The sequence below is a fragment of the Myotis brandtii genome, unplaced genomic scaffold (genome assembly GCF_000412655.1).
Source record: "Myotis brandtii unplaced genomic scaffold, ASM41265v1 scaffold1464, whole genome shotgun sequence".
NCBI classification, from domain to species: domain Eukaryota; kingdom Metazoa; phylum Chordata; class Mammalia; order Chiroptera; family Vespertilionidae; genus Myotis; species Myotis brandtii.
In genome coordinates, this window is record NW_005355263.1 from 117084 (window position 1) to 137437 (window position 20354).

General features: G+C 39.6%; 1 protein-coding gene across 3 annotated transcripts in view; it reads right to left on the minus strand.

Annotated features, from left to right (window-relative positions):
• TMEM45A (transmembrane protein 45A) overlaps positions 1-19900 on the minus strand; it is an 82253-nt gene extending 62353 nt beyond the window's left edge. For all 3 annotated transcript variants that reach the window (XM_005861233.2, XM_014535587.1, XM_014535585.1), the window contains exon 1: positions 19864-19900. In XM_005861233.2, coding sequence (XP_005861295.2) covers positions 19864-19885 — 22 coding nt within the window. In that variant the 5' untranslated portion in view covers positions 19886-19900. The remainder of the gene's footprint in view (positions 1-19863) is intronic.
• Between the last annotated feature and the right edge of the window lie 454 nt (positions 19901-20354).

Below are 20354 nucleotides of genomic sequence, written 5' to 3' on the forward strand. Positions count from 1 at the left end.
CCCCAGAAGGTCAGATATACGTGTTCATGTGGATGAGAATGAGCTGAGGGAATAAGGAGGATGAGTAACTGCTGGCTGGGCTGCCAGCGTCTGAGCTGGGTTGTGTGTCCATGAAGAACAGTAAGACTCCCTGAGGAAACTATACACGAGCCTTCCTTTGACAGAAACCTGAAAGATCACCAGAAAATGTGTCAGGAACCACTGTTGACAGCTGTGCAAAAATGTCACCCACATTCTCAGTTCCTCCCTTTCAGTACTTGGTACCACTTTGAACGTCTGGAGGTAGACTTGCCACATTTAGGCACAATGACGACAAAATACAGAATATCAGTGAAATTTGAATGTCAGGTAAACAAATGATTTTTAACAGAAGTATGCCCTATATATTGCATGCATTATTTGAAATTCAAATTTCACTAGGCATCCTGTGTTTCATCTGGCAGCCCATGAAGGCATTTCCCTGGGGTAAAGAGCATTGCAAGTGCTCAGAGTGGAGATTTCTCAACAATACCCATGAAGCTAGTGATGAAATTAACACTAAAGTGCCACATGAAAATAATAAGGAAAAAAAACAAGAATATTTGTGTCTCTATTGGGTGGATCACTTTTCTAAAGTATATGATTATCTAACCACTATGTTGTACATCTGAAACTAAAACAAAATAATATTGAATGTAAATTGAAAAATAAAAATTTTAAACAAAAATAAATTTTAAAAAAATATTTCTGCCTCCCCAAGGATGAAATCTATTAATCAGGGGTTGGCATGTTTCTTTGAGCAAGAGATCTCAGGTCGACTTGGTTGTGACTTCTGAATATTTTCCAATCTCTATTTAAACATCCTATGCTTTTCTGGATTGCACATTGGTTATTTCTTAATCACTAATGCTCCTGTGCCTCATTTATGCAACAAGAAATTTCATCTAAAATGGTGGTGGCCTCCTCAGGTAAGCTGAAGATACTTGGGCCAAGGTTCCACTGTAAGAGGCCACCCGGATTGGTATGGTTATGTCTTTTTCTTTTAATCAACAGATACTAAAAGTATAGCACAATCAAATTGTAGGATGCAGTGGGGAGGGAACCTGGAAATTCTCTGATGTTAAAAATGGGTCATTCTCTTATTTGATAAGTTTAGAATCATTGGTCTAGGGCAGCCGTGGGCAAACTACGGCCCGCGGGCCGGATCCGGCCCGTTTGAAATGAATAAAACTAAAAAAAAAAAAGACCGTACCCTTTTATGTAATGATGTTTACTTTGAATTTATATTAGTTCACACAAACACTCCATCCATGCTTTTGTTCCGGCCCTCCGGTCCAGTTTAAGAACCCATGGTGGCCCTCGAGTCAAAAAGTTTGCCCACGGCTGGTCTAGGGCAATTTCCAGTGCTTCTTTTACCTTTTCAGGATTCCTAGCATTCGGACACCAGAGCTACTGAATCATCGGTTCTTTACTGGTTCTTCTGAAAACTGTTTCTGAGCAAGTAAAACAAGAGAGGAAAATCTTGGGGCTCAAAGTAAGGACTGCCATTAGGGTGGTCAAGTGTGATGGGCACTATATTAGTCTTGTTCTTTTAGACCAGTGATTCCCAAAGTGGGCGCTACCGCCCCCCGGTGGGCGCTGCAGCGATCCAGGGGGGCGGTGATGGCCACAGGTGCATTTGGGGGCGATGAGTAACTGCTATTAAAATTTAAAAAAAATAATTTCCAGGGGCTGAGTAATATTTTTTCTGGAAAGGGGGCGGTAGGTCAAATAAGTTTGGGAACCACTGTTTTAGACAGATGTAACAAATACAGATTGAGGACCTCGTATACAGGAGGACCTGTTGGTGTTTTGTTATTTTTCCTGTAGTCAAATGCCACAGTAAATTACTTTTTTTTTTAAATGTTAGCTTTCAGTGAAGCTCTCCTTATTTTAATATGTTTTTAATTGATTTAAGAGAGAAAGGAAGAGGAGAAAGAGAAATATAGATTGGTGGCCTCCATATGCACCCTAACCAGGGATTGAACCTGGGTATGTGCCCTAACCAGGAATTGAACCAGCAACTTTTTGGTGCACGGGACAACACTCAACCAACTGAGCCATAACAGCCCTCCTTATTTTATTACCATACCTAAAACTCAAAACATTTCTTCACCCCCAGTACTCTTCTCAGCACATTCCACCATCTGCCGTACTATATATTTTGCTGCTTTATGTATTATCCGTGCCCTACCGTGAGCAAGAACTTATGTTTTTTAATTTTCTTCTTTCTATTCCTTCACCTCCTCTCCTTTGGCAACCATCAGATTGTTCTCTATATCTGTGGGTCTGTTTCTCCTCTGTTTTGTTATTTATTTTGTTTTTTTAGAGTCCACATATAAGTGAGATCATATGGTATTTGTATTTCTCTGTATGACTTATTTCACTTAGCATAGTATCCTCTAGGTCCATATCACATCTTCTTTGTCCATTCATCTGCTGATGGACGTCTCAGTTGCTTCTGTATCTTGGCTATTACTAGTAGTGCTGCAAAGAACATAGGGCTGCATGTATCTTTTGGAATTGGTGTTTTTGTTTTCTTTGGATGAATACCCAAAAGTGGAATTGCTGGCTAGTTCTACTACAGTTCTATTTTTAATTTTTTGAGGAATCTCCATACTGTTTTCTATAGTGACTGCATCAATTTACAATCCCACCAAAAGTGGGTTCCCTTTTCTCCACATCCTCTTCAGCACTTGTTATTTGTTGATTTATTGATGACAGCCATTCTGACAAGTATGAAGTGATACCTCATGTGATTTTAATTTGAATTTCCCTGGTGATTAGTGATGTTGACCATCTTTTTATATGTCTTTCGGCCACCCGTATGTCCTCTTGAGAGAACTGTCTATTCAAGTCCTCTGCCCATCTTTTAATTGAATTATTTAGTTTTGTTTTTGGTGTTGTGTGACTTATTTATATATTGTTGATGTTAACTCCTTATTGGATGTGTCATTTGCAAATATTTTCTCCCACTCAGTTGGTTGTCTTCATTTTGTTGATGGTTTCTTTCACTGTGCAAAAACTTTTTAGTTTGATGTTTATTTTTTCCTTTGTTATCCTTGTTTCAAGGAGATGTAGCCCAAAAGATATTGCTGAGAACAATGTCAAAGAGCTTACTGATGATATTTTCATCTAGGAATTTTGTAGTTTCAGTTCTAAAATCTAAGTCTTTAATACTACAGTAATTTACAGTAATGAGATAATTAATAGACATTTTGATCTTCATAAAAGAGGTGTTGCAAAGTTACTTTTTTACTTGCTTTCACTTATTCTCACTTTACAAATACAGGGTGAGGCAAAAGTAGGTTCACAGTTTTGAGTACATGAGACAGAGTTTACTCTTGCATTATTATTTTTTAAATATTGTATTGTTTTCCACTCACACAACTGCAAACCTAATTTTGCTTCACCCTGTATTTATGCTGCACTAACTCTAGACCAGTTACTATATTCCTCTCTTGTTGACAATCTACTGCATACTGCATCTTCCAAAGATATAAATGAAAAGGAAGACAGAGTTTCTTGTTCAGTGATTTCTGATGTAGATGATGCCCCCCAAAACTCATATATATATAGATATATATATGTAATTTTAAATTATATTTATACTAGTGGCCCAGTGCATGATTAAATTGTGCGCGTGTAGGGCCCCCTAGGCCTAGCCTGCAATCTAGGGCCATGTCCGCTGCCCCGCGAGGCCTTGCATGCTCCGCAGATGCTGCAGGCACCCCTTGACGCTCTGCTGACGCTGCCTGCCGGCACCCTGGGGCAGGGGAGGGCCCAAGAGGTGCATGGAGCACCTGATGACCGGTCGTTTGGTCATTACACATTATAGCCACTGGCCTTTTATAATATAGATATTTTAAATAGCTATTTTAAAATACTGACATTAACAGATGATACAGAATTTCCATGTCTTAGTGTGAAAACAATTGAGAAACATTATTCTAGCCACATTAACTCACTTTCTGCCTTTGTTTGAAAATATAAAAGTCAATCTTGAACCAAAGCCTTCTTCCACTTAAAGCTTCCTAGTTTGAAAAAGATCCTGCTTAATTACTTAGGGGACTCTGTGGCATAGTGTGTTCTTTGTAATTTAATTTGTTTGAGTTATGACCAGTCTGTTGCAATCCAAAACTAATGTTTATTTTAAAAAAAAAACTTACAAAACACAAAACAAAAATCTAAAACTGTTTGGAAAGATGATTTCTTTCTTTTTTAAAAAATATATTTTATTGATTTCAGAGAAGAAGGGAGAGAGATAGAAACATCAATGATGAGAGAGAATCATTGATTGGCTGCCTCCTGCACACTTCCCACTGGGGATCGAGCCCACAGCCGGAGCATATGCCCTGACTGGGAATCAAACCATGACCTCCTGGTTCATAGGTCGATGCTCAACCACTGAACTACACTGGCCAGGCAAAAGACAATTTCTTTTTTTTTTTCTATTTACAATAACAGAGTTGTTTATGGCTAATTTGCCTTAAGTCTACCTGAAATACTGTCTTAGAAAATATTCCCAATGAGAGGACCTCAAAGTGCCTCCTCATTTTAACAGTGGACTAAGCTTACACTAAGTCTCAGGGGGAAAAAATGAAGAAAGACTGTGTAATAATAACACCTTAAAATTGTGTGAGACTTTTAACCTTCAAAGTACATGATCTGATTAATTCCATGGAGGACCCTAGAAATGTGATCGGGAACACAGGAAGAAGTGAGGCTATTACTCATGCAAGGTTCACAGTTGGAAAAAAAAAAAAAGGTTCACAGTTGAGGCCCAGTCTCCTATATCCCCAGCTTCAAGCCTTTTTCACTCTTTTGCACTGACAGAAGTCAAAAAAGACATCTAATTAACTGATAAATCAGCAATTTGGTGGGAAAAACAAAATAACTAGAGAGATTGCTGTGCAAGTAAAATAACAAACCCAGTGGATAAAAAAGTTGTGGTACATTTACACAATGGAATACTATGCGACTGTAAAAAAGAAAGAACTCTTCCCATTTGCAACAGAATGGATGGACCTGGAGAGTATTATGCTAAGCAAAATAAGCCAGTCAGAGAAAGATAAGTATCACATGATCTCACTCATATGTGGAATCTAATAAACAAAATAAACTGATGAACAAAATAGATCCAGAGACACAGAAGCATGCAACAGACTGTGGAATCTCAGAGGAGGGTGGTGAAGGCCTGGGGTGGGGGCAGGCTAGAAGAGGTCAATGGGGGGAAAAAGGGATATATGTAATTCTTTCAACAATAAAGATGTGGGGGGAAAAAAGAAAGAAAAACAGCAAGCCCCACAAAGGCTGACAGGAGTTTTTCCACTAACTCTACTGGATCTACTTGGACACACTGAGGGAGCTCAGAGGTCCTACACTGGATTGTCTTTGAGGCCCTATCCAGCTCCTTGACACCACTATTCAGTGTCCCTCTCTAGTGTTTCTGGCCAGCATCAAAGGGAGAGAAAGAAAAAAAACATCATCAGATATAAGGAGGCTGCTACCTGGCACTAGGGATGGAAAATGAAAGCAGGGCCATAGGTTTCTGGAGGTATCTATCTCTGTTAATCAGCACTAATATGGCTTACCATTCACTTAAACAATGCCAATGAATTAAGGACTTAATATGGACTAAGCACCTACAAATGCTTTACCTTTAGTGTCTTATCTTATCTGCCCATCCCCAAGGGATACAAATTACTCTTAGTCTTTTGGTATTAACAGAGGAGAAAACTAAGGCTTAGAAAAAGATAAATAACTTTTGAAAGACTTCTCACACCTAGTGAAATGGTGGAGCTGGGATTTGAACATGGTCTGGCTGACTCTGGAACCCATGCTCCTACTAATAGGCTCTTGTTCTTCCCTGGGGACAGTGCAATGAGAATTCCAGCATGCTTGGCCCAGAGGATGATGCAGGGCAGGAGGGAAATAAGGGAAGAAGTTTGGAAGTGAAGGTCAAAGACTATTCAACATCAGCTGAAGACATTGCCAATACTGCTGTAGGCAGAGCTCCGCCAGGAACAGTCGTAAGGATGAAAAGGAAGAGAGAAATGCAGCAGCTCATGGCAAACAGATCCTCTGCCAGTATCCGGAAGTGAGGAAAGCTTTGAAGCAAAGAAGTTACATGGTCTGAATGGTATTTCAAGAAGATTAATTTGGCAGCCGTGTACAGAAGATACTAAAGAGAGCAAGAGGCTGGAGGCAAGGAAAATGGTTAAGAGGCAAATGCAGACACTCATTTCTGAGATGATGAGTCTGTGCCAGAGCAGAGTAGTGAGAACAGGGAAAAGGAACAAATATGAGCATTACCAGCCACTAAGGAAGAACTGACGGCCCCTGGGTGAAGCATGGTAATGATCCCTCCTTAGGGAAAACTGCTGTTTGAAACTGCTGTTTTAGAATTCTCTGCTGTTTTGAAATTCTCTGTTATTTTTAGACTGTAAAATAACTTTGTTTTTTAGCTTGAATAATAGAAGAGATAAACTTAATTGTCTGACCTTGCAAGCTAGCCATCTAACATAAGAGACTGATATGATGTTACTGATGCCAGGTGTCTGGATAGATATGTACCCAAGGTTGCAGGTGTCTGTATAGATATGATACGATACTCAAGGTTACAAGTTGTCTGTATAGATATGGCAGGTGTCTTTATAGATATGATACGATACTCAAGGTTACAAGTTGTCTGTATAGATATGACAGGTGTTTGCTAGATATGATATGTACTCAAGGTTACAAGCTGTCTACAAAAATAACTGACACAAGGACCTAAGAAAGACATAAAAAGAGAATGCTTCCTCCTTTGGGTGTTCAGAATTTGACAGAGGTAATCTGCTCTAAACCTGCGCTCAATAAAGATGACTCCTAACTAATTGGCTGATTAAGGTGTCTTGTCCAGCTCGCTGATTTGCGATACAACATGGGGACCTGCATAGCCAAGACTGTGGTCCATAATGGTCTTAGGGGGAGAAAAGAGGAAGAAGGACACTCCCAGAGCCGGTATTTGCCCCAACCCTCCACACTCAGGGACCTGCCTCTTCTGTCTCCTCACCAGACCACAAGCTCCAAGGAGTCTGAGAACCTTCTGGTGTCTGGCAGCCCCACAGCTTTTCTTCATTCCCAGGGTGTCTGGTAGACTCGGTAAATATTGACTGGCCGTCTGTTTCCTTGGCCTGGAATGCTCCATTCCCACTGTCACCTGGAAACTCCATTTAGAAAGGCCTCCTTGCAGTCCCAGCAATAACATGAGAGGCCTCTGTGACCAGTCAATCTAAATTAGGCCCCCTAGCTTTCTCCCCCATAGAAATATTTCTTCACAGTATTTATTACAATGTTTTTTTAAATTTGTTTTTTTAAATTTATTTCTTATTTCCTTTTACTGTTGGTTGTGGTTTTCTATCTTCCCTCATTGGTTTTTCTTTTCACTGAGTCCTCAAAAGCTAGCACATTGATGTCCCATAGTAATAAAATATAAGCCACATATGTAATTTTAAATTTCCAGTAGCCACATCTTTAAAAATAAGGAGAGCCCTAGCCAGTTTGGCTCAGTGGATAGAAAGAACATCAGACCTCAGACTGAAGGGTCCCAGGTTCAATTCCAGTCAAAGGCGTGTGCCTCGGTTGCAGGCTTGATCCCTGGCCCTGGTCCTGGGCCCATGCGGGGAGGCAACCATTGGATGTGTTTCTCTCACATTGATGTTTCTCTCTCTCTGTCTCTCCCCATCCCTTCCACGCTCTCTCTGAAAATCAATGGAAAAATATCCTCAGATGAGAATAAATAAATAAATAAAATAAGGAGAAACAGGTGACATTAATTTTAATACCACATTTTATTTAATCAAATACATCCAAAATGTTATTTACTAATAAACATGTGTTCTATAGAAAAAAATTATTCATTAAATAGTTTACATTCCTTTTTCTTTGTACTGTCTTAAACTTCTGTGTTTTATATTTCTAGCATATCCCAATTGGGACTAGCCACATGTCAAGTATTCCATAGGCACATGTAGTTAGTGGCTACCATAATGAACACTATAGATCTTTGTAGGATGCTTCACATGTATTGTTTCCTTAATAAAAACTTGATTCATGAAAAAGTAAAAATCCCAGGGCTCCTATAAGAATCTCACAGACACACCCATTTTAAAAGTATGATCATTGCAGGCTAACACGGGAGTCTCCACTTCCTCCTCCAGATAATGATTTTAGAGGGATCATTATCTCATTTGCTGCTGTCCATTAAGGCTACACACACACACACACACACACACACACACACACACACACACACAAAATGGAGACATTTGAAGTTCCCCAAATATGCTAAGCTCTCTAAGCATATGCTATGCTTTCTTAGTTCTGTATAGTTTTCCTGCTGCCTGGAACATTTCCCTCTCTCAACTGATTAACACACATGACTCAGTTCAAGAAAACAGGAAGAAAGAAAGAGATGGGGGGAAAGACTCAATCCAGCAGTCATCTCATTTCAGCCACGGAATCTCCCTGACCCACTGTCCAAGTGTGAGGGTCCCCTTTTCTGTGTTTTCCAACACACTGCTTCTCATGGACTTTTCATGCATGCCATCGCAATACATCTCATCCTCACTGGCTTGTAAGCTTCTGGAAAGCAAGCACTATGTCTTTTATCGTTATATCCCTACTGCCCAGAATTTACTGAATGGGTTGTTAAATAAGTACATAAATGAATGGATGGATTGATGAGCATACTCATAGCCCTGTTTAAGCATAAGAAGCAATACCTGGTACCACACAGTCCAAAGAGTTAAAAGAGAGCGAGAGTACTCTTGCAATATCTGCACCCCACTCAGTTGTCAAAGCTATGATCACAATGACATGAGCAGGTAGTATCAGCAGAGTACCCCGTGGTTCCTCCAACCCTTTCCTAAGAAGCAGTGTTCTAAGCAGCGCAGAAAATGTAGCAAAGTTGGAACTTGCCCTCACTTTAGCTCCCACCACGTTAGTTGTGAAATACGTAGGAATGTGGTGGGTAGGAAGCATGCTAAGCACCAGAATGTGGCCACAGAGCCAAGGAGCCCAGACACACTGATCTGGAGGGGACAGAGAGCATGCAGTGTTGGGATCCATCTACCCCCGGAAGAATGGCAGACGGTGGTGACAGCACTGAAGGAACCACAGGAACTTAGTTTCCCTAACTCACAACACCCTGGGCAAGCACGTTCACCCGATGGGGATACCTTGAGACATGTTTATAGATGGGACTCTCGGCTGCACCCTGAAATTGTGGTCTGTATTAGGTCTTAGGCCAGAGCTTCTAACCTCTGATGCAGCACACTGGAGTGCTTCTGGAGGGTACAGGTGTGCCAGAAGAAAATGAAAATTCCCTCATCCAAAGAACAGCCAGATGAGTCTAAGCGGGGGTGGAGGGGCCAAAGCCTGCGGAAGCCAGACAGACATCCCTGGCCTAATGCCTAGGAATGAATGCTCTGCTGATACTACACCTCTGGCCTATTGCCTCATATATCTACATAGTGTCATGTTCTATATATACTATGACATGAAAAATGTTGGAAAGCTACAACATGAGATGAATGAGCAGCACCTTTTAACAAAGATTTTGTTGATAGAGCCAAGTAGGTAGAGGGTAATAGATATGACGGTAACAAGGATCTGGCCCAACAGCCTCTCGGGACTGAGAGCTCTCAAACATTAAGTATTGCCCTTGGCTGGTGTGGCTCAGTTGGTTGGGCATCATCCCATGTACCAAAAGGGTGGCTCGATTCTTAGTCAGGGAACATGCCTGGTTTGTGCGCTCAATCCCTAGTAGGGGGCATGCAGGAGGCAGCTGATCAATGTTTCACTCTCGCATTGATGTTTCTCTCTCCCCCCTTCCCTACCTCTCTCTCTAAAAATCCATTTAAAAATCTTGGGGAAAAAAGAAACACACAATGAGCCCTAGCTGGTTTGGCTCAGTGGATAGAGTGTCAGCCTGTGTACTGAAGGCTCCCGAGTTTGATTCCAGCCAAGGGCACATGCCCAGGTTGCGGGCTTGATCCCCCGTAGAGGGCGTGCAGGAGGCGGCCGATCAATGATATTCTCTCTCATCGTTAATGTTTGCCTCTCTCCCTCTCCCTTCCTCTGTGAAATCAATAAAAATATTTTTTTAAAAAACACACACACAATGAAACACAAGTACAGACCAAGGCCAGCCTATTTGCATATATTTCTGTAAATTCAGATAGAAGATAGTACACTTTAATGTTGTACCATTAAAAATAAGTAAAAATAATCCACAAGAGTAAGGCCCATGTCCTTAACAAAGGCACACTCCTAAAAAAAAAAATCAAGGCAAGTGATACTTCATCCTCCAAACAGCCCATATTTCCTGATCCTGAGAAGCAGGTCAGGGGCCAGAGTCAGCCCTACAGCCACTGCCTGGCAACTCCCCATGCCCCTTCCTGGCAGGGTCTGGCCCAAGGAGGAATTAGTCCCTAGAAATTAGAAACTCTCATGGAATTTCTCATGCGTACCATCATTATAGCCTCATAGACAAGGTGGAAAGTGAAAGGAAAGAGGCTGTGACTGTCAGTGAAGCTGGGCTCATTACCACCATGCCCAACATTTACTCTCTTGCCACTAATTCCATTGGCTTTTTAAGCATAGATCTGAACTCAGGGTTGGACAGAGGTGGGCAGGCACATAACCAGAGAACCATGTTGCTACCTGAGAGAGAACTAGAAGTATTAGGAAAGCATGGCTTCTATTAAACTTCCACTCATCTGGAAACAATAAACAAAAGCCAACACCTCTCCTGACATTACTAAGATGCTCAGAAATATACTTCACAGTCACAGCAAAGGGTCCCAGAGCTGTACTGGAGCCAGGGTACAGAAAGAAGGCAGGAGCTAATGTGGCAAGGATGCTCTCGTCCAAACAGGTGCAAGACTAGTTCCACCGGTCAGAGTGGCTCTGGCTGGCTGGCATCACTCTCATGTGATCTGAGTAGGCAGAAGACCAGATCCATTTGGCACAAGAGTGTGTGTGTATGTGCTGAGGTTAGCGTTGCACGACAAGAGCTCTACCAAGGAGAAGCTAACATTTGAGATGTAAATAAGCCCTGCCAGGGTGCAGCAGACACCAAAAAGGGGAAACTAAAGCTAATTCCCACCACACACAACCTCAGCTAGAGATGCAGATGTCACCTGCACTTCATCTGTCCAACACTGCCAGTGGGTAGCTGAGCAGGTGCCAGAGGAATTTAAGCTCTACTAAATCCCAAATTAAAAGTCACCCAAGGTCTTCACAGAGATACACTCTCTAAACTTTGCTCTCAGCTTCTAAAGGGTTCTTCAACATTTGGAGATGATTGGAAAATAAATATCTTCCTTTCCTAAAGCTAATAAAATGTTCACCACTCATCCGCCATGGGCCAAGGAAGAATTAGGGAGTCTCTTTGATGTGAATCCCACCCTGATACTGCCAAGTTTGCATCCAAGTCCCACGCTGGCAGTGACACCATGATGACCTCGACATTTTTGCCTCCCATTATTCTTCTGCTTCCTAGACCAAGTCAGCAAAAGTGAGAAGCATTTCTTGGTGATGAAATACTCTGGTCCCATTGTCTTAGGGACAGGAAATGGTGAAAGCAGAGGCTTCTATTGTCCAAAGGTATGAAATTCAGTTGACAACCACCGTGTGCTTGCTTCTCCATGTGATGCAGAGAAAAGACTAGCGCCAGAAGGCCAGCCCCACAATGGCTCATATCAAGCTGCACAGATTTGAAAAACCCTATGGAGTGTGTATGTCTTGGGGCAGGCGGTTATAAAAAAAATGCTTTGTAAGTAAAACCACAAAAGGCAGAAAAAGAGCAGAAGACAAAAATAGGAACAAGGGCAATGAATAGCAAACAGTAATAAATACAGTAGATTTTAAAATACTGTCAATAATCACTTTCGATGTCAATGGTCTACATGCATCAATTAAAATACAAGTTTGGCCGAAACCGGTTTGGCTCAGTGGATAGAGCGTCGGCCTGCGGACTGAAAGGTCCCGGGTGCGATTCTGGTCAAGGGCATGTACCTGGGTTGTGGGCACATCCCCAGTGGGCGATGTGCAGGAGGCAGCTGATCGATGTTTCTTTCTCATCGATGTTTCTAACTCTCTATCTCTCTCCCTTCCTCTCTGTAAAAAATCAATAAAATATATTTTTAAAAAAAATACAAGTTTGTCAGAGTGGATTTTTTAAAAAGATCCAACTATATATTGTCTACAAGAAACTCACTTTAAATATAAAGATACATATAGATTAAGGGATGAAGAAAGATATATTATGCTAACCCTAATTTTAAAAGTAGCAGTAGCTATGTTAATTTCAGAGAGAGCAGACCTTAGAGCAAGGAACATTGTTGGGAATAAAGAAGGACACTGCATAATAATAAAGGGGTCAATTCTCCAAGAAGATGTAAAAAAAAAACTTTAATATGTATGCTCCTAATAACAGAGCATCAGAATACATGAGGCAAAAACTGATACAAATGCAAGGAGAAACAGATGAATCCATTATTCTAGTTGGAGACTTTAACACCCTCTACCAGAAATGGACAGACCCAGCAGGCAGAATATCAATAAGGTCATAGTTGAACTCAATAGCACCATCAATCAACTAGATGAAATTGACATCAATAGATTAACTCATGTAACAACTGCGGAATACACATTCTACTCAAGCTCTACTCAAGCTCACATGAAACATTCATCAAGATAGACCGCATTTGGGATCATTAAACACACCTAAACAAATTTAAAAGAATAGAACTTTACAATATATGCTCTCAGACCATATATGGAATTAAACTAGAAATCAATAACAGAGAGATAGCTAGAACACCCCAAAATTACATGGAGATTAAACAGCACAATTCTAAATAACAAATGGGACAAAGAAAAAATCTTAAAATTCTGAAATATTTTTGGTTAAATAAAAATACAACTTATCAAAACTTGTGGATTGCAGCAAAAACAGGGCTTAGTAGGAAATATATGGCATTGAATGCATATATTAAAAAAGAAGAAAGTTCTAAAATGAATAATCTATGCTTCCACCCTAGGAAACTAGAAAAAAGAGAGCAAATTAAATCCAAAGTAAGCAGAAAAAAGAAATAATAAGACATGACAGAAATTAGTAAAGCTGAAAACAGAAAATCAATATAGAAAATCAAAGAAAAACAAAAGCTGGTTCTTTGAAAAAAAATCAGCAAAATTGATAAACCACTAGCCAGGCTCACTAAGGAAAAAAGAAAGAAGACACAAATTACTAGATGAAGTGAAAGAGGGGATATTATTAAAGATCCTGTGACTATTAAAGGAATAATAAAGGAAACTCTGTACCCGCAAATTTGATAACCTAGATAAGATGGACTGATTTCTTAAAAGACACAATCTACCAAACTCACACACAACAATTTGAATAAGACTTTATCTATTAAAGAAATTAAATAAGTAATGAATAATCTTCCAAAACAGAAAGCACCAGGCTCAGGTGGGTTCACTGGTAAATTCTACCAAACAATTAATAAAGAAATTATACCAATTCTCTGCAATCTCTTTCAGAAGATAGAAACAAAGGGAATACTTCCTAATTTATTCTATGAGGCTAGCATTACCCCCAAATCAATATCAGATATTTCTGAAAAATAAAACTACAGACCAATACATCTCATGAACACAGATACACAATTTCTCAGCAAATTATTAGCAAATAAAATACAACAAGGTATAAAAATAATTATATACCACAACAAAGTGGGATTTATCACAAGTGTGCAAAGCTGACCCAATATTTGAAAATCAATTAGTGTAATCCATCACAACAGACTAAAAGAGAAAAATCACCAAATCATGTAAATAGATACAGAAAAAGCAAGCATTTGATGAAATCCAACACCCATTCATGATTAAAAAAACAATTCACCTACAATCAAGATTACTCTACCCTGCAAAGCTATCATTTAAAGAATTGAAGGATAGATAAAGAGCTTCCCAGACAAGAAAAAATTAAAGGAGTTCATCATCTCCAAATCAGTATTACATGAAATGTTAAAGGGTCTTCTTTAAGAAGAAGATCAAAAATATGAACAATAAAATGACAGTAATATATATCTATCAACAGTTAAATCTAAAAACAAAATAAACAAACAAGGAGAGCAGAAACAGACTCAGAGATACAGAGCATGTTATGTTGGTTGCCAAATGGGAAAGAGGTTGGGGGGATGAGTGAAAAAGGTGAAGGAATTAAGAAGTACAAATTTGTTGTTCCAGAATAGTCATGGGGAATACAGCATAGGGAATATATTCACTAATATTCTACAGCATCTATAATACTGTCAATAATAAAATTAAAAAATTTTTAAAATGATAATAATAATATAGTAACTATGTATGGTGTCAGGTGGGTGTGAGATTTATTGGGATGATCACTTAAGCTATGTAATGTCTAATAACTGGGGTGTACACCTGAAACTAGAATAATAATGTATGTCAACTGTAATTAAAATTTTAAATGATAAAAAAATCTCTCAGCAAACTAAGAATATAAGAGAACTTACTCTAGAGTTTTTTAGATATTCTTTATAAAGTTGAGTAGTTAACATCATACTTTTGTTGTTGTTGTTGTTAATCCTCACCCGAGGATATTTTTTTACATTGATATTTTTAGAAAGCGTAGGGAGGAAAGGGGAGAGACACACACACATCAATTGGATGCCTCCTGCACATGCCCCAACCAGGGCTGGGTATCAAACCTGCAACTCAGGTACATATCCTTGATTGGGACTTGAACCCCCAGCCCTTCAGTGCACAGGCCAATGCTCTAACCACTGGACAATATGGTTAATAAAGGAAACACTGCACCCACAAATTTGATAAAGATCCCTAAAACATTAAAGGAATAATAAAGGAAACAGGGCAACATCATACTTGATAGTGAGAAATTAGAAGCTTTCCTGCTAAGGTCAGACAAAGGCAAAGATATTCCCTCTCACCACTCTTTTTCAACATTGGACTTGAAGTCTTAACTAATACAATAAGACAAGGAAGGGGGGGGGAAGGTAAATATTTGGTAAGAAATAAATAAAACTATCTTTATTCATAGATGATATAATCATCTGTGTAAAAAAATCAACAAAAACACTTCTGGAACTATTAAGTGATTATAGCAAGATTTCATTATACATAGTTAGTGTGGAAAAGCCCATCATTTTCTTATATACCAGCAATGAACAAGTACAATTTCAAATTTAAAACACAATAGCATTTATATAAGCACCAAAAAATAATGAAGTACTTAGATAAAAAAACCTAATAAAATATTCCAAGATCTATGGGAAAACTACAAAACACTGATGAAAGAAATCAAAGAACTAAATAAATGGAGAGATATACAAGTTCATGGATAGAAAGACTCAATATTGTCAAAATATCTTTTCTTCCCAACTTGATCTATAGATTCAATGCAATCCCAATCAAAATCCCAGCAAGATATTTTTGTAGATATCAACAAATTAATTCTAAAGTATATATGGAAGGGAAAAGACACAGAATAGCCAAGACAATATTGAAAGACAAAAATCAGAGGACTGGCACTACCCAACTTCAAGATTTACTATAAAGCTACAGTAATTAAGACAGTGTGATACATAAACATAGAACAGATACATAGAACAGTGGAACAGACTAGAGGGTCCAGAAATACACCCCTATAAATATAGTCAACTCATCTTTGACAAAGGAGCAATGGCAATACAATGAAGAAAAGATAGTCTTTTCAACAAATGGTTTGGGAACAACTAGACATCCACTGCAAAAAAAAAAATTAATCTAAACACACACTTTATATCCTTCACAAAAGTTAACTAAACATGTATCATAGACCTAAATGTGCAATGCAAAACTAGAAGACAATCTAGGTGACTTTATAGATACAACAGCAAAGGCATAATCCATGAGAGAAATAACTGATAACTTGGACTTACTACAACTAAAAACTTTTGCTCTATAAAAGACCCTGTCAAAAGAAATAGAAGACAATGGAGAAAATATTTGCAAAAGATATGTCTGATAAAGGACTGTTATCCAAAATATACAAAGAACTCTTAAAACTCAACAATAAGAAAACAGAAAGAAATTGAAGTCACAAATACATGGAAAGATACTTCATGCTTATGGACTGAAAGAATTAATGTTATTAATATTTTTGTACTATCCAAAGCAATCTACAGATTCAATGCTATCCCTGTTGAACTTCCAATGGCATTTTTCACAGAAATAGAACAAATAATCCTAAAATTCATATGGAATCACAAAAAACCATGAATAACCAAAGCAGACTTGAGAAAAAAGAACAAAGCTATAGGCATCATACTCACTAATTTCAAACTATTTTACAAAGCTATAGTAATCAAAAGAGTATGATATTGGCATAAAAATAGACATATAGGTCAATGAAACAAAATAGAGAGCCCAGAAATAAACCCACACCTATATGGTCAATTAATATATGACAAATCAAACAAAAACATACAATGAGTGGGGTAAAGACAGTCTATTCAAGAAATGGTATTGGGAAAATTAGACAGATACCTGCAAAAGAATGAAACTGAACCAGTATTTTATACCATACACAAAAAAATCAACTCCAAATGGATTAAAGATGTGACCATAAAACCTGAAACCATAATAACTCCTAAAAGAAAAAATCAGTAGTAAGCTCCTTGACATCTTGGCAATAATTTTTTTAAATTTGACACCAAAAGCATAAGCAACAAAATCAGAAATAAACAAGGGGACAACATCAAACTAAAAAGCCAAGGAAACCATCAACAAACATTTTAACACGGCCCTAAAGGAAAACCCAAAAGTCATATTCTGTGCTCCCAAACAAGTCTTGCTTTCATGAGCCAAAAGTAGTGAGGCCCCAGTGAATCAACAAGAGGGAGGTGAGGAGGCAGCAGGCACTTCTCGGTAATAACAAGCGGCACTGTCTGGAAATTGTGTTCAGTTCACTGCAGGGGAGCTCTCTTTATACCTTAATGGAAGCCAACTATGTCCAAACCAGCTGCGCCATGCTCTGGCTCCAGCCCAGCAAAGAGCCTCCCTGAAATACCTGCCAAATTCCACAGTCACTTGTGAGATGTAGGTCACCCTGTGCAGGACTGTAGAGGCTTCCTCAGATGCCCTGATTTGTTTCTTGTTGCACCATCATGTTGTTCACTCTGTTGCTCTCCTCTGAAATCTCTCCAGTATATCCCAATTTCCAGAGTTTTATTTGCCCTCCTCTGTAATAAGACATGTTCTAAGACACAGTTATTCTTGGGGCCTTGCCTACAGGAGACAAAAAGAAGCTTCAATTTTCCCCCAAAGAACATCCCCTAAGTGCATCCCCCTGGAAGGGCCTGTCTCCCAAGCCAAGGCAATGAACACACCTGTGCCTGGGAGCTCACACCCTCAGGGCCAGGCATGTGGTCACATTTTCACCACCAGATGGGAAGGGAAGTTATAACGGGCTCTGTACCCCAACAGAGGCTGGAGACAAACCTATCTGGGGGACCATCCCATCTTGTTTGCATGTCAGCCCATTCCAACATATTTTAAAGTTGCCTACAAACATTAACAGAGTTGACAACATAAACTAATGAGAACAATGGAAAGTTGAGGAGCTAGGATCTTCTGAGTTGGGAGTGGGGAAAGATGGACAACAATTTAATGATCTCTAACTTCATCCTTCCCCCTCATTCTTTTCCTCGTTTACTGGTTCTCGGTGATTCCAGCTCTCTTATTAAAGAAACCAAAGATCCCCACATTGCTGAATTTGATGGCCAATCTATTCCTAATCTTACCGAAACCACTAGCACCATTTCACAGAACTGATCACTGTCTCCTCCCTGGAAAATATGCGCCCCCCCCCCCCCCCCCCCCCCCCCCCAAAAGTTTTTCCTCTTCACTGGCTCTTCCTTCTTTCTCTGATGACTTCTAATCTCTCAGTTTCTTAAAATTGGAATGTCCTAGAGTTCAGTTTTTAGAACCGTTTTCTATCTACCCGCCCCACTGGGAGATCCCATTTTGTTACTCCCAAAATTTAATCGTTAACCCAAACTTCTCCCCTACACTCTAGACTCCTATATCCAACTGCCCACTTAGCATCTCCACTCAGATATCTAACATCTCAAATTCAAAACTGTCCAAAACAGAACTCCTGACATCCTAGACTAGATATGCTCTACCCGCAGTTTTCCCCATTTAATGACAACATCCTCCCTGTTATTCACATTAAAAATTTTAGAGTTGTCCTGACTCCTCTCTTTCGCTCACTTCCCACATCCAATCCATCAGAAATCTTACTGGCTCTACCTCTGAAACAAGCCCAGGGTCTGATCTCTTCTCACCAACCCCTACCCCACACCCACCACCACTTTGGTACAAGCCTGCGTTATTACAATGGTCTCCTAACTAGACTCCCTGTTTCTGCCTTTGCCCCTTTCAGACGATTCTCAATACAGGAGCTAGTGTTAACCTGTTGAAATGTGTCAGAACAAAGTTCTCAGCAGGGCCTACATGGCCCTACATGATGCAGCCCCTGGCCTTTCTTCCTCGTCCTCTCCTCTCAACACGCCCTACCAGCCACCTTGCCCTCCCTGCTTTTTCTTGAACATACCAGGTTCCCTTCCACCTTTGGGCCTTTGTACTCCGTTGAAATTCACTTCCCCCTTACATCCTCTACCAGTGGTTCTCAACCTTCCTAATGCCGCGACCCTTTAATACAGTTCCTCATGTTGTGGTGACCCCCAACCATAAAATTATTTTCGTTGCTACTTCATAACTGTAATTTTGCTACTGTTATGAACCGTAACGTAAATATCTGATATGCTATATGTGTTTTCCGATGGCCGCGACCCACAAGTTGAGAACCGCTGCAAGCCCTTGCTCAAATATTTTCTCACTGAGGCCTTTTCTGATCACCCTATTTAAACTGCAAAGTGCCTCAACACCCCACCCCCCTTTTCTGCTTTATTTCCCCCACAATACATCCCTTTCTAATACACTATATAATTTACTGACTTATTTTGTTCATTGTATCCCCCCCGCTCCCCCCTCATTAGAATGAAAGTTCTATGAGTGCAGGGTTTTTTTGTTTTTTCTATTTTTCTTTACTGCTTAATCTCTGGCTTTTAAAACTGCCTGGCATATAGTAAATGGTTCAGTAACCAAGTGTGGGAGGGAGGGAGGGAGGCAAGGAGGAAGGGAGGGAGGGAAGGAAAGAATGAATGGCAAAACTTATGCTTCAACTGCCAGATTCCTAAAGGTCCCAGAGGAGGAAAAGGTCACAAATCAAGTGAAGTAGAATTCAGCATTAAACTTCCCACATCTACTCTGCCTATTTAATTGCAATGCTAGATCCTAATATAAAATGAAATGTCCACAGAATCATTAGAATTAGGCTAGTCTTAGCTGTGCCTCAATCAAATAAGCAGGGTGGGGACACTCATGATTATAGGAGTCAAGAATGGCAGGCCATGACTCCAATGGTAGGAAAAGGTACTAGAGGAAGAGTTGACAAACTAAAGGTAGCCAACTGTCATTGAGTTTTCTCATCTGATAGACACTGAACTATGCTCTTTGCTAACATTATCTCATTAAATCCTTGTTACCACTATTTCACAAATTAAAACACTGAAATTCAGAGAGATTATGTCATTTGCACAATCACAAATACACAGTAGAGTCAGGATTCAAAATAGGTCTGTATGAATAAAACAATTCTTGCTCTTTCCACACTAAAAGTTACTCTAGAAATGATGAACTAACCTTGGACTCCCTTCCTAGTCATTCTTCAGTCTTGGTTTCAGTAGATCAAGAACCTAGAATTGGGGCAGAAGGGATAAGAAAAAAAAGGAAACTAAAACTGAGCCTTTTTTTTTAGTTAAGCTGAAAATTATCCAACAGAATAAAAAAATCAAAAGGCTGAAAGCCGACACCTTTCAGTCAGTTTTACTATATACACACACCCATATGCACACCAAAAGCAGCCAATAGGTAAAAACAATATTAAAACTCACCACACTCTTACCTTCACAGAAACCTATCATGGGTCATGAGTCCCAAAGACGTGCTGCTTGGTGGCTGACAATCTTGGCAGATGCTGCTTAATGCTCAAGAAAGACAAGCATATTGCACCAGCATCGGCCTGCAACAGCCCCAGAGAAATCTCTTTTCTTCCTCCCACTCACATGTTTCTTCCTGCCAATGGCCTCCACCTCCACCCAACTTACAGAAACCTGGCCCACAACAACCCTGCA